This window comes from Eufriesea mexicana, unplaced genomic scaffold (assembly GCF_001483705.2).
Source record: "Eufriesea mexicana isolate 0111107269 unplaced genomic scaffold, ASM148370v2 scaffold1303, whole genome shotgun sequence".
Lineage (NCBI taxonomy): Eukaryota > Metazoa > Arthropoda > Insecta > Hymenoptera > Apidae > Eufriesea > Eufriesea mexicana.
The window spans coordinates 45,175-57,734 of record NW_016909433.1 but is presented as its reverse complement, the minus strand read 5'-3'; the positions used below and the strand labels follow the sequence as shown (position 1 = coordinate 57,734).

The 12,560-nt window shown below is 36.3% G+C and overlaps 2 protein-coding genes across 2 annotated transcripts; one reads left to right on the top strand and one right to left on the bottom strand.

Annotated features, from left to right (window-relative positions):
• The first annotated feature begins 507 nt into the window (after positions 1-507).
• Positions 508-2,994, top strand: LOC108547859 (putative fatty acyl-CoA reductase CG8306). The gene is made up of 5 exons (XM_017900558.1): positions 508-782; positions 965-1,484; positions 1,853-2,042; positions 2,203-2,445; positions 2,598-2,994. Exons 1-5 carry the CDS (start codon positions 534-536, stop codon positions 2,953-2,955), a joined length of 1,560 nt encoding a protein of 519 aa, XP_017756047.1. The 5' UTR covers positions 508-533; the 3' UTR covers positions 2,956-2,994.
• An 8,645-nt stretch (positions 2,995-11,639) lies between these two features.
• On the bottom strand, positions 11,640-12,560 carry LOC108547828 (fatty acyl-CoA reductase 1). The gene is made up of 3 exons (XM_017900506.1): positions 12,312-12,560; positions 12,007-12,129; positions 11,640-11,744 (listed from the first exon to the last, which is right to left on the bottom strand). The coding sequence occupies exons 1-3, from the start codon at positions 12,558-12,560 to the stop codon at positions 11,640-11,642; spliced, it is 477 nt and encodes a 158-aa protein (XP_017755995.1).

The window sequence follows — 12,560 nt, the reverse complement described above, 5'->3', positions numbered from 1 at the left end:
ATAAGCAAATAAAATATAACGATTTTTCCAATATTTCCGAAAATATTCTGAAGACAGTAATTTTTGTCTAATATCTTTACTACAACAGCTTTGCGCAGTACTAACCCACCCCTGTAAAATTATAGTGTGCTATCATTTTGTCGTGTACTGTGTAAACCATTATCCAACACGGTATATAACGATTAATTCATTCTTAATTTTCTAAACAGCTGCAACGATATATTGCATTTCTATACATAGATAATATATTATGACAGCATCAACATTGCAAATTTGACGGCATTGTATTCGCTGAATTCTTTAACATCGTAATTATCATTTCAAAGTACTATATTCGTAAGGCATTGTCTATAAAAGATCCATGATTCGAACTGCGATGCCTTTTTACACTTAAAGGCATATCAGAGAACATTATATCTTCATTAACATAATTTTGATGAAATTGGAATGATAAAATTGAGAAAAAATTAAAAGAGTGCGAATAAGTATTATAAACAAATAGATATAGAATAATCGGGGAAAAAAGTGCTAAAATGAAGGACGCGAACAGGACTCCACATCCAAACGACGAGAGAAGTTCAGCGAACAACTGCAATGGTCAAATACGACAGTTTTATGCTGGCAAGCATGTATTACTTACAGGATGCACCGGTTTTCTGGGCATCGTTGCTGTGGAGAAAATCTTACGCACGTGTAAAGAAATTAGCAAACTTTACATCATGATTAGGCAAAAGAAAGGTATATCGGTAGAAGAACGGCTAAACCATTTCCTTAAAAATGACGTAAGTACCATAATTCCACAATAAAGTGAAAAGGAAATTAATACATTATAGTAAAAACTTAGTCGTGCTTTTCTCATTGATAATTTTATATCTAACGACCAAAGATTAAAATTTTAACTGCTTAATAACCATTTGCGCAAGTATATCGTTACGGGAAGAAATAATTCACTTGTCATTTTCAGATATTTGATAAATTGCGCGAAATGAACCCTAATTTTATGGAAAAGATCGAGGTGATTTACGGCGACTTGGAGAAAGAGGACTTAGGCTTCTCACCAGAAGATCGTCGTCGTCTCGTAGAGAACGTGAATGTAATAATTCATAACGCATCGATGGTGTATTTTGTGGCGAAAGTGTCTCGCATTTTACGAACAAACGTGATTGCCACGCAAAAGCTGCTCGAACTAGCGAGAGAATGCCGTCATTTAATGGCATTCGTTTATGTTTCGACTGCTTATTCTCATCATTACAATCAAACGATCGAGGAGAAATTTTACCCGCCACCGGCCGATTTGAAGCTGATCAAGGATTTGATACGTGCTGACGAAGAGAACGCAGCTGGAGTTACCAAGGAAGTGGTTCAAAGCATGGTAGACAAGTGGATCAACATTTACAGCTTTAGTAAAGCTACCGCTGAAGAATTGGTTCGCGATTTTGCTAGAAAAACCTCGTTACCCTGTATCGTCTATCGGCCTTCAATAGGTATGATAAGCGAGTTAACATATTATTCTGAATTTATTTTCATGCGTACCTCTTATTACTAACAAATATTGAAATGCGTTATTACCCAGAAACCCAGAGATATCGACAAGAGCTGTTTTTAACACGAATCATACAGTTACAATTTATTTATACTTACTTTTAATTTAATTGTAATCTGTGACATAATCATCGAATTCCTTCGAAATCCGTTGGTTATTCGAGGTAGTCGAAGGTATAATTCCTTTCACCATTACACTTCTTTATTATTTATGGATTAACATTTCAACATTAATCATATCTATATTTTTAATGTCATAGAATAATAAGGTAAATTTTCGTATCGAATGCATTATTTATTTAATCAACAGTTATATCGACATACAAGGAACCAATTCCATGGATTGGAAACAAAAATGGTCCAGTAGTATTGATATCAGCAGGCATGAATGGTTACTTACATGTGTTGTATTGGTATGAGCACGTTACTATTGACATGATTCCGGTTGACATGACAATTAATGGCCTTTTGGCAGCGATTTGGGACTTTGTCGTGAATAGGTAATGTATCTTTTTTTTATCGTATGTACTGAAATAAATTAAAGTTTACAGCACATTGCTGCCAAAATGGCACAAAGAGGTCGTAAAATGAATTATCTGTGTAATTTATGTACCGTGACGTACGGATTATGAAAATTAATATATCTACTTTTTTGTACAGGAAATCGAATGAACCACAAGTATACAATTATGGAAGTTCCGATTGGAATCCACTTAAAGTCTTTGAAGGATGTGCACAGGGTATAGAAATTCTACGTAAGAATCCTTCGGTTAAAGCGGTTTGGTACCCGTTTTTCATTTGTTCTAACAACATTCTCGTTTTCCTTCTGCTTCATACACTTTGTCATGTTTTACCAAGCTTATTTATCGACTTATTCCGTTTACTACGGGGAAAGAAACCAGTGTAAGTATTTTGAATTTTTTTCTACGAATTACAGAAGTATTAAGTTCCATTTTAATAGAATTAATGAAATTATTTAAAAACCAACATTAGAAATTAGTTCAATTGTTAATATATTACAGATTGACCTATAAAACTTACGTTTATTTTTGCAGACTTGTAAGAATATTGTTCAGCGTAACAAAAAATTATAGATTACTGTCGTATTTCGCACGCTCCGAGTGGATTATCAAGGCGGATAAACTCAAAGAAATTCAAACTAGAATGAACAAAGTCGATTTGGAAGAGTTTCCTTGTGATTTAGGATCAGTGGACTGGTATAAAGGTATAGAAAGATTTTTAATGGCTTTACGAAAACTGCAGAATGAACCACCGTACGCGAGTATCGAGGCAAAGCGGAAGAATCGAAATTTGATGATATTACATTACACCGTTTGCGGTTTATTTGCACTTTTTTCATTGTACATTTTTTATACCATAACGAGCAGTTTTATTTCGTTCCTATCAGCATAATTAGTACAACGCAGACTTTGTTATTCCGATACCGAATATTCCCCTGTGTAATTAATGAAAATTAATTAAAATTTAATTGTATTTATGTATTGAAATTTAATAACTATGCGAATACGATTTAATAACCGTTTGAAGTATACTAAGTAATTTTATTATCTTTTTTTTAAGATTCTCTTTTCGGTAAAGTGATACCTAAGTTAATTAATCATTCCACAATCATTCCACAATAGTTGATTTCTAATGCGTGAAAATGTTAAATGGGAATGATAAGTGAAGAATTGCAAAATATCGTAGCACCGTTAATTTATGTAGAGTACTCTTTATTGTTCTCTATCGTGTGTCATACACTTACATCTTTAGGTTAATAGATTCTGTGCTGCATTTGATGTGTTGCATTGTTTCCGTTGCTGCTGGCTTTTTCTTGCTTGATACTTTGGTAAAACGGTACGCGACCCAACGACATAACTTTTCGAAACAAGATATGAGAATCGAACGCAGAATAAGAAATCTCAACGTGTCCGACCTCTCGAGAACCGCGCATTTTTGAAATAATGCATACGCCCATTACTTAGGATTAAAGTAACTGCGATTCCTGTTTAGTGTTTTTCGTTATTACATTTTCCTTCGTTTTCGTTCCAATTGAGAAGCACGCGTGCAAAATGACGAGTCGCGAAGACGCGTTACAATTATACTCGTGTATCGCTTTCTCATTTGAGTTCTCTTTTCAGAATTACTGCGAGAAATTCCCAGTTATTGCCACGCTTCCCCTTTTATCCCTTTGTTTTCGTTTATCCACGGTCAGTGCATTTTGTCCGGGTTTTCCTCTTTTTCCTTTTTCTTCTTTTCCTGTAGACGCAGGCCGAAGACACGGTACGAATTGCGATCAAATGATCGGTACACAGCCCGTATTTACAACTGTTCATCTTCATTGCACGATGTTAAAAAAATGTCATTTTTGGCACTATCTGAGAATGAAAAATACCTTTATCATCTGTCACTGTCGGCCCAAAACTGTGACGAAGATCATCGGCAAGTCATAGCAAGAGCGAGTGAGATAGTAGGAGAGATAGGCGTAGTCTTTGAAGCTATTAACACGTTGGTCGCCCAACGCGATTCGGTTGAGTTTCTCGCGGGGCGCAAATCCTACTATCGGAGCGCTAGAACGTTATCGGACTGATGATTTGGATGGGTCTAGTACAGGCACTGCTCGTTAGATGTTGGTCAATGGACCCTCTTTACAATTTTCTATTTCCTGTAATCGTTTTGAATTACTATCAGCAAACTTGCATTTGCATGCAAACGATAGAACAAAGTGGCAGTCTTGGTAAAGTTTTACTAGTCATAAACATATTGACAGACAATTACGAAAAATGTAAAAGAACTACGACCTATTGTTCCAATTGTCCAAAATCACCTCAAATGTATTTAGACTGTTTTAACGAATACCATACGACATGGTATAATGTAATATTTTATCCTAAATATAAATTAATAAAAGGTATAGTATAATGTGTATATTTCTCATATTTTTATGTTGTATATCCTATATTTATAATTCAGTGCTTATTGCATTAAATTCCTTTTAAAAAACCGGCTGAAAATCCTATTTAACTTCAACAAGAAGAGCCTCACCCATATTTGGGTGACGGGGCCCCCACGGAATTTTTTGCCCAACCTAAGGCGAGGTTTGCAAGCGGCCTCAACAAGTAAGCGGGATATTCTCACGAAGGGTTCGAACGGTAAGGCCCTCTTCACCGGTAACGCAGGTGATCAGCTTCAGTCCTGGACCCGCCGGTTTTTAGCTGTCCACCCGTCGGTCGCTTGGGTTGATCTCGCAAGAGTAGTGGTTAGAGTCTATATCGGAGGCGAGTGGCCATTGTGACATTGGCGGGTGAGCTACGCTTCGTATAGCTTGGTTACCGTGCTTCACAGACGGTTGGGATTTAGAAAGGTCCCGCCCCGACCATTGGTGCCAAGTGGGACTTGCATACCACGAGTCAATTGGTAGTTCCACGTGCAAGGAGAGCACCGGAACGCGCTGATCGAGCGTATCTCAATCCCGCACCCATGGTGGTCGAGTGGATGAGTCCCATGGGGAAAGTGCCGCTCGTTAACACATTGAGCCCCGCGTCAATTCCTGGGGACCGATAGTGGAGTATTCGTTTGGATAGCGTCGGTCAATCGACCGACACTATCAAAACTAAAAAATAAATGTGATAACTTCAATGAAATCTATTGAAACATTCTATACAAAAATATCCTCTGTTTTTGCATGTATTACAAAATGTGATGACTTTTTTAGTCAAATTTCTGGCTCTCTTGCGTCCGTATAGCGTTCAATTTTTCTTGTAACATCCCGAACAATTTCTTCGGATTTTGTGAACGTCTCCTTTTTTTTGTAATTGGTGAACGATTCTTCTTTCAATACGCATAGGAATCTCTTTGTTTATTGTAGCCGTCTTAAATATCGGCCAAGCTCTCGCCGTTGTGTTCGCTCGCTGCGGGCTGAACGGAAAGGACAGCAATGTCGGCGCGGGGCTCAATGTGTTAAATCTCTGACACTCGTTGTTCATACTTGCTTATTACCACGTGTCACGTAACCAGTTTCTTTTAACGGCACCAGGCGGTCGATATGGCTGTCAAATTCGGAAAATATTGTAATACTAAGGAATACCTTTCGATCGTGTGAGCTTTGTTGATTAACCGTTCAAGGCGCAACTAACAAGTTATTATTGTAATCCTTTTGCAGCAGGGTAAATAATAAAAGATCGTTATTTTCAAGCATCAATTATCTATTAGAATCAATAAAATTTACAATATAATTTAACATAAAAATAAGGAACAAAAACTAAACGCAATAAGTAATAATCCCGAACAAATTATATTGTTAATATTGGTATACGTATGCTATAGTGTTAATACTTTACTAATGATATTCAGAATAGATATACAAATGAATAAACCGGTCCTCGCGTCCATTATTTGTTCCATCATTTGTCTTTTTTTACTGCCGTTGCTGAGAAACACATATGTATATTGTCTTGGATAAAGTTACATGTTATACTATTGCATGAAAGGCCGAAAAAATTGAACAACGCATATATGCGTTATATATCGTCCCTGCTGGTGACCTTCGCCGGACGCATATATGCGTCCACAGCACTCTAAGGATTAACTCAAGGGTGAAGCCAACAACACTATCTTAAGTCAATCCACCCAAAAACGATCCTACATAATTTTTTACAATCAGAATTATTGTAAAAACATGTCGTAATTATTTTACAATCAGAACCCATAATCCCTATAGCACGAAATAAAGCAGAAATTAAATCTAGGGATGTGAAAGTGCAGGCTATGCTATTTGTATTGACCCTTCAAATATTATCGTAGGATTGTTCCTTACAAACTTATGGCTGTTCATATATCAACGTAGCGTAGATTCAATTTGGCTCTTCAGCGTGTGTTATATTTCATATGTGTGCAGATTAAGGCAAAAGTTTAAATTTGTTAGGCAACGTCTTCTATGTCAAGGGGGGTTTCTCCCACGTTGCTTAAGTAATCGTTTATATCATTTCTCAATCTTTCAGTCTCTGCGGGTTCTTCCACCAGCTCCTCTAACCTGGAGCATCTAACATTTCTCAGGTACATCGCCAATTTGACTAATAACGATTTGGGTTGCGATGGTTCTTCTACCGGTGTACAAGGCTCAGGATTACAGTGGCTTCTGATATTAAATAAGTCGTTCGTGTGTAGACGTCCCAACTGCAATTTCCTTCGAATATGCGACAAGCCGACGTAAACACAGTTGCTTCTTTTTACATCGATGTTCAGTTCCATTTTATTCTTGTCTTCAGTCGTGTGTCCTTGTAGACTGTGATACATTCTTAATCTTAAACGAAGTGGATACTGGTATGGCACACCTTCGCAATTATATTTCAGCCAATTGAACTCCTCGGACACGCAGTAATCCGAGGTTATCTTCTTCAGGCCTAAATTCATTCTCAACCCGTCTTCTACGTCTTCTACCAGGATCTCTTTACCACTTCTACCAATATATTTAACTAGATATCTATTTCCTTCAGGTGTTATGTAATAATACGTATAGCCTTCGATCAGTGGCAGAAATTCTAGAAACTGTTCCCTTAAATTGTACTGTTTGAGCAATTTAATGCTAATTTCACGCAAATCGGCATCGTATTCATCCTCAGAATAATATGGACTTTTATAGCACCCGGTACTATTATTTTCGTAATACTCGCATATATTATAGGCACGTCTATATAAATCCTCGTGCTTTCTGCCAGGTACGTAGCAGTCATATCCGTGTGCACAGAGAAATAGTCCTCAAAGATTCTGTATAATTCGTATTTGATCTCCAAGGTCATGTCCAAATCATCATTTGATCTTTCCAGGATGACCTTAAATTGATTCACCTTATTCTCGTAATTCTCGTCTTGAATTCGTAATTGATCCATGTCGAAAAATTTGGGACCGGACAATGCTTCTACGATCGTGTAGTTGCTTTCATTATGAAATCTGGACCTGTTCATCGAATTCAGCGCGTACCGATCGCCGCAATACAGAACGCAAGCACCATTTTGTTTAGCAATCCAATACACCCATAGCACGTACCAAGGCGAAACGACGGTGTATTCATCAAGGATGATTAATTTACATGAATATTTGATTTTTGTCCTAATAATTTTTTGAAATATGCTCAAACATGCAATATCTTTCACAAAATAGTTTCTCGCTTCAGAAAATTCCATACGCAAAAGTTCCATTAAATATTTCGTGCATGTATAAGCACGTATACCCCGTATCGATTCCGCGATGAGCCTCAAGTTCCGTTGGTCACCAGAAACACGACATCCTTTCTGTGCATTGTTATCAGCAGAGACATCAGCAACCATGTTTTCGCGGTTCCAGATGGCGCGTCTAGTAACATCGCCATCGTGCCAATATCTCTACTAGTAGTTCGAATTCGCTGGCCTATTGTTTGCAAGAATCCCCTAATGGTGGTCAGTTCTAGAGCAGGATATATAGCAGGATTTCCTAATACGCTATGAATCTTATCGAACACGTAACGTTGGTTCTCCTTTAATAACCCGTACACTATCCGATTAATACGTGCGTTTCTTTCGTCGATAGTTGAACGTTGAGGATATGAACATGACACATCATTCACTTGTAGCACCGCCAGCTCGCTGTCATGCCATTTTGATATCTGGATCAATTTTCTGATGTCGGAGTCCTGCATTTCTTGTTTCGTATCGTCTGTCTCGATCGAGTGGAAATCTGTGTGGATCTTTAAGCGAAACGTGAAGATAAAAATGAGTTCGGAACGTACGCTATTTCGCAGTCTCCTGTTTTAAAAGTAATCGAGTACTTCCTGCTCTAGGAATTTCGAAAATTGACTTGCTCGATCACACAGAAAAATAGGATCTGCACGCGACGCTTGTAGTAGGCATACTAACTAACCGAACAGAAGGAATTAATTAGTGGAAAAGTAATCTAATCTGCAATATATCAGATATATGACGCATATCTTTTATAACATTCTTATACTTTTATAGAGTACAAAGTCCAAGGTACTGTCGCAAAATAATGAGTAGGCGAATCGAGCAAAAAGACATGAATGTAACTCAGACTCGAGAAAAATTAAAAAGAAATCATAATTAATGCAGTATCAGTATTTGAAAGCAATATCAGTGGTTAGAAATCGTATCAGACCGAATAATAAAAAGAAACAAGAAAAAGATAAGTGAAGATAGCGATGATATTGATAACACGAAAGAAGTTGGAGCATCATCAAGTTTCTCATCTGTATAATTCGTTTTTACGTATTAATTACCTATTATTTAGCCTTTACTACTTTGGAATGGTAATACAAAAAATGCCGAGGAGAAGATTGAAATTTTAATGATCCGAGTAATATTGAATATTTGAAATAATTTTTGGCTCGGTGTAGACGGAGTGTTTGTCAAGATGTAATTAATACTTATATGAGCGATAGGTTTTGTATTTCCTATACGTAATGATTATTTATATTCTTGTATTCCTTCTGTAGTAAATATAATTGCTATAGAAAATTGTTTTCCTTGCATTTTATTCTGATGGTTTTGTAACAAATGTATACTAGCATAAGAAATCGTAGAAAATAAATATTTTTATGAAGAAATTTGATTTACAATTGTTTACTTATAATGTTTTCATAGGCGAAAAATGAATACAAAATGAAAAATAGATTGAAGAAAAAATTCAAATAAAGACGGGGGAATGGAACTTCGGACCTTCAGCATAGGAACTTTGCCGTTAGGCCACAACATCGTTTTAAAACTGTAGAAAGAAAATCTGTAATGAAAGAAGAAATAAAACTTTAAAACTTTAATTGTAAATATCTAAAAAATTATTGAGTAGTGGCGGGTATAATGGTATGTATTCTTGGACTGCATGACGAAATCTACAAACCTACAAAGTTTCAATTAAATCGGTGACCCGAAGGTTTTGCACTCTCCTTGTAAGTACTATCCGCACCCAATGCAGCCCTTTGGCAATCGGACGAGAACCAGTGTTTTCTACGTGGTATGGTCGTTGACAAAAACGAGTATATTCTTTGTACTTCAAAATCGATGTTCTAATAAAAATTTGTAATTGTTCAATGGGGCACTTTTTATTTCGAAGTATCTTCTAATTAGCGGTTATATTCAAAATGCACTGTCAATTTTCATTAAATGTAGTTCAAGTCATCCAAGCACTCCTGTCACCAATGACCACCGCGGCAGTCAAAGTGTTAAAGGAGTATTCTAGTCTAGAACTGTCAAAAAATCAATTTCGTTTTTATTTCATTTTCTGATAGTATATGTCATTGAAAATATTTCTATCAGTGGATATTACTGGATTTGAAAAATTAATGAAGTTATTAGCATTTGTTCATAGCGCGCGACGCGTACACAGCTTCATATGAAAAACTTTAAACGCGTTTTTCTCGAAACCATTTTTTTCCAAATGGTTGCCATGATATCTCGAATTTTGGTTGACCGATTGCTCGCAAATTTGGAGGGTATCTTCATCACATGTATGTCTATCATTAGTACTGACATTTTTGACACGCTAAAGTTGAAAAAAGCACAAGAAATCGATAACCTAACTTTAAAGTGCGTAAAAATTTCTCTTCAATGTTTTCGTACGCTTTTGGTACCGATGATAGTTGCGTTCATACTGAACGGAATGGATGTTTGTCCATTTCGGAGTAGAACACCCGGAATCATGGCAACCGTGCAGACATGTCCAATCGAAGGGACACTACTAAACTAGCTGTAACTTCGACAGTATTCAATATTTCTTCCTTTTGTTTCCTGAAAAGTTCAGTCTTAAATCCAGTACAGTACAGAGAGCATTAATTATCGCAATTTATAAAGAAACGTACATTGGTTTTGTATTTCCTATACGTAATGATTATTTATATTCTTGTATTCCTTCTGTAGTAAATATAATTGCTATAGAAAATTGTTTTCCTTGCATTTTATTCTGATGGTTTTGTAACAAATGTATACTAGCATAAGAAATCGTAGAAAATAAATATTTTTATGAAGAAATTTGATTTACAATTGTTTACTTATAATGTTTTCATAGGCGAAAAATGAATACAAAATGAAAAATAGATTGAAGAAAAAATTCAAATAAAGACGGGGGAATGGAACTTCGGACCTTCAGCATAGGAACTTTGCCGTTAGGCCACAACATCGTTTTAAAACTGTAGAAAGAAAATCTGTAATGAAAGAAGAAATAAAACTTTAAAACTTTAATTGTAAATATCTAAAAAATTATTGAGTAGTGGCGGGTATAATGGTATGTATTCTTGGACTGCATGACGAAATCTACAAACCTACAAAGTTTCAATTAAATCGGTGACCCGAAGGTTTTGCACTCTCCTTGTAAGTACTATCCGCACCCAATGCAGCCCTTTGGCAATCGGACGAGAACCAGTGTTTTCTACGTGGTATGGTCGTTGACAAAAACGAGTATATTCTTTGTACTTCAAAATCGATGTTCTAATAAAAATTTGTAATTGTTCAATGGGGCACTTTTTATTTCGAAGTATCTTCTAATTAGCGGTTATATTCAAAATGCACTGTCAATTTTCATTAAATGTAGTTCAAGTCATCCAAGCACTCCTGTCACCAATGACCACCGCGGCAGTCAAAGTGTTAAAGGAGTATTCTAGTCTAGAACTGTCAAAAAATCAATTTCGTTTTTATTTCATTTTCTGATAGTATATGTCATTGAAAATATTTCTATCAGTGGATATTACTGGATTTGAAAAATTAATGAAGTTATTAGCATTTGTTCATAGCGCGCGACGCGTACACAGCTTCATATGAAAAACTTTAAACGCGTTTTTCTCGAAACCATTTTTTTCCAAATGGTTGCCATGATATCTCGAATTTTGGTTGACCGATTGCTCGCAAATTTGGAGGGTATCTTCATCACATGTATGTCTATCATTAGTACTGACATTTTTGACACGCTAAAGTTGAAAAAAGCACAAGAAATCGATAACCTAACTTTAAAGTGCGTAAAAATTTCTCTTCAATGTTTTCGTACGCTTTTGGTACCGATGATAGTTGCGTTCATACTGAACGGAATGGATGTTTGTCCATTTCGGAGTAGAACACCCGGAATCATGGCAACCGTGCAGACATGTCCAATCGAAGGGACACTACTAAACTAGCTGTAACTTCGACAGTATTCAATATTTCTTCCTTTTGTTTCCTGAAAAGTTCAGTCTTAAATCCAGTACAGTACAGAGAGCATTAATTATCGCAATTTATAAAGAAACGTACATTTTTTCTTTGTATTTGCATAAGTGTGTACACATATTTAACTAATAATGAAATTTACATATTCGCTAGTATACAATTGTATACGCTGTCCGCATTCTCTCGCTAGTTCGAGCAGCTTTTGCATGGCAATCACGTTTGTTCGTAAAATGCGAGACACTTTCGCCACAAAATACACCATCGATGCGTTATGAATTATTATATTCACGTTCTCCACGAGACGACGACGATCCTCTGGTGAGAAGCCCAAGTCCTCTTTCTCCAAGTCGCCGTAAATCACCTCGATCTTTTCCATAAAGTTAGGGTTTATTTCGCGCAATTTATCAAATATCTGAAAATGACAAGTGAATTATTTCTTCCCATAACGATATACTTGCGCGAGTGGTTATTAAGCAGTTAAAATTATAATCTTTGGTCGTTAGATATAAAATTATCAATGAGAAAAACACGACTAAGTTTTTACTATTATGTATTAATTTCGTTTTCACTTTATTGTGGAATTATGGTACTTACGTCATTTTTAAAGAAATGATTTAGCCGTTCTTCTACCGATATACCTTTCTTTTGCCTAACCATGATGTAAAGTTTGCTAATTTCTTTACACGTGCGTAAGATTTTCTCCACAGCAACGGTGCCTAGAAAACCGGTGCATCCTGTAAGTAATACACGCTTGCCAGCATAAAACTGTCGTATTTGACCATTGCAGTTCTTCGCTGAACTTCTCTCGTCGTTTGGATGTGGAGTCCTATTCGCGTCCTTCAT

Bases quoted from the DNA above. Each gene is read 5' to 3' on its own strand.
- LOC108547828 (XM_017900506.1), bottom strand. From the start codon at position 12,560: ATGAAGGACGCGAATAGGACTCCACATCCAAACGACGAGAGAAGTTCA. The intron at 12,130-12,311 runs GTAAGTACCATA...TGTCATTTTCAG, and splicing joins ATCATTTCTTTAAAAATGAC to ATATTTGATAAATTGCGCGA. The intron at 11,745-12,006 runs GTGAATATAATA...ACTGGATTTAAG, and splicing joins GTCGTCGTCTCGTGGAGAAC to ACTGAACTTTTCAGGAAACA.
- LOC108547859 (XM_017900558.1), top strand. From the start codon at position 534: ATGAAGGACGCGAACAGGACTCCACATCCAAACGACGAGAGAAGTTCA. The intron at 783-964 runs GTAAGTACCATA...TGTCATTTTCAG, and splicing joins ACCATTTCCTTAAAAATGAC to ATATTTGATAAATTGCGCGA. The intron at 1,485-1,852 runs GTATGATAAGCG...TTTAATCAACAG, and splicing joins CGTCTATCGGCCTTCAATAG to TTATATCGACATACAAGGAA.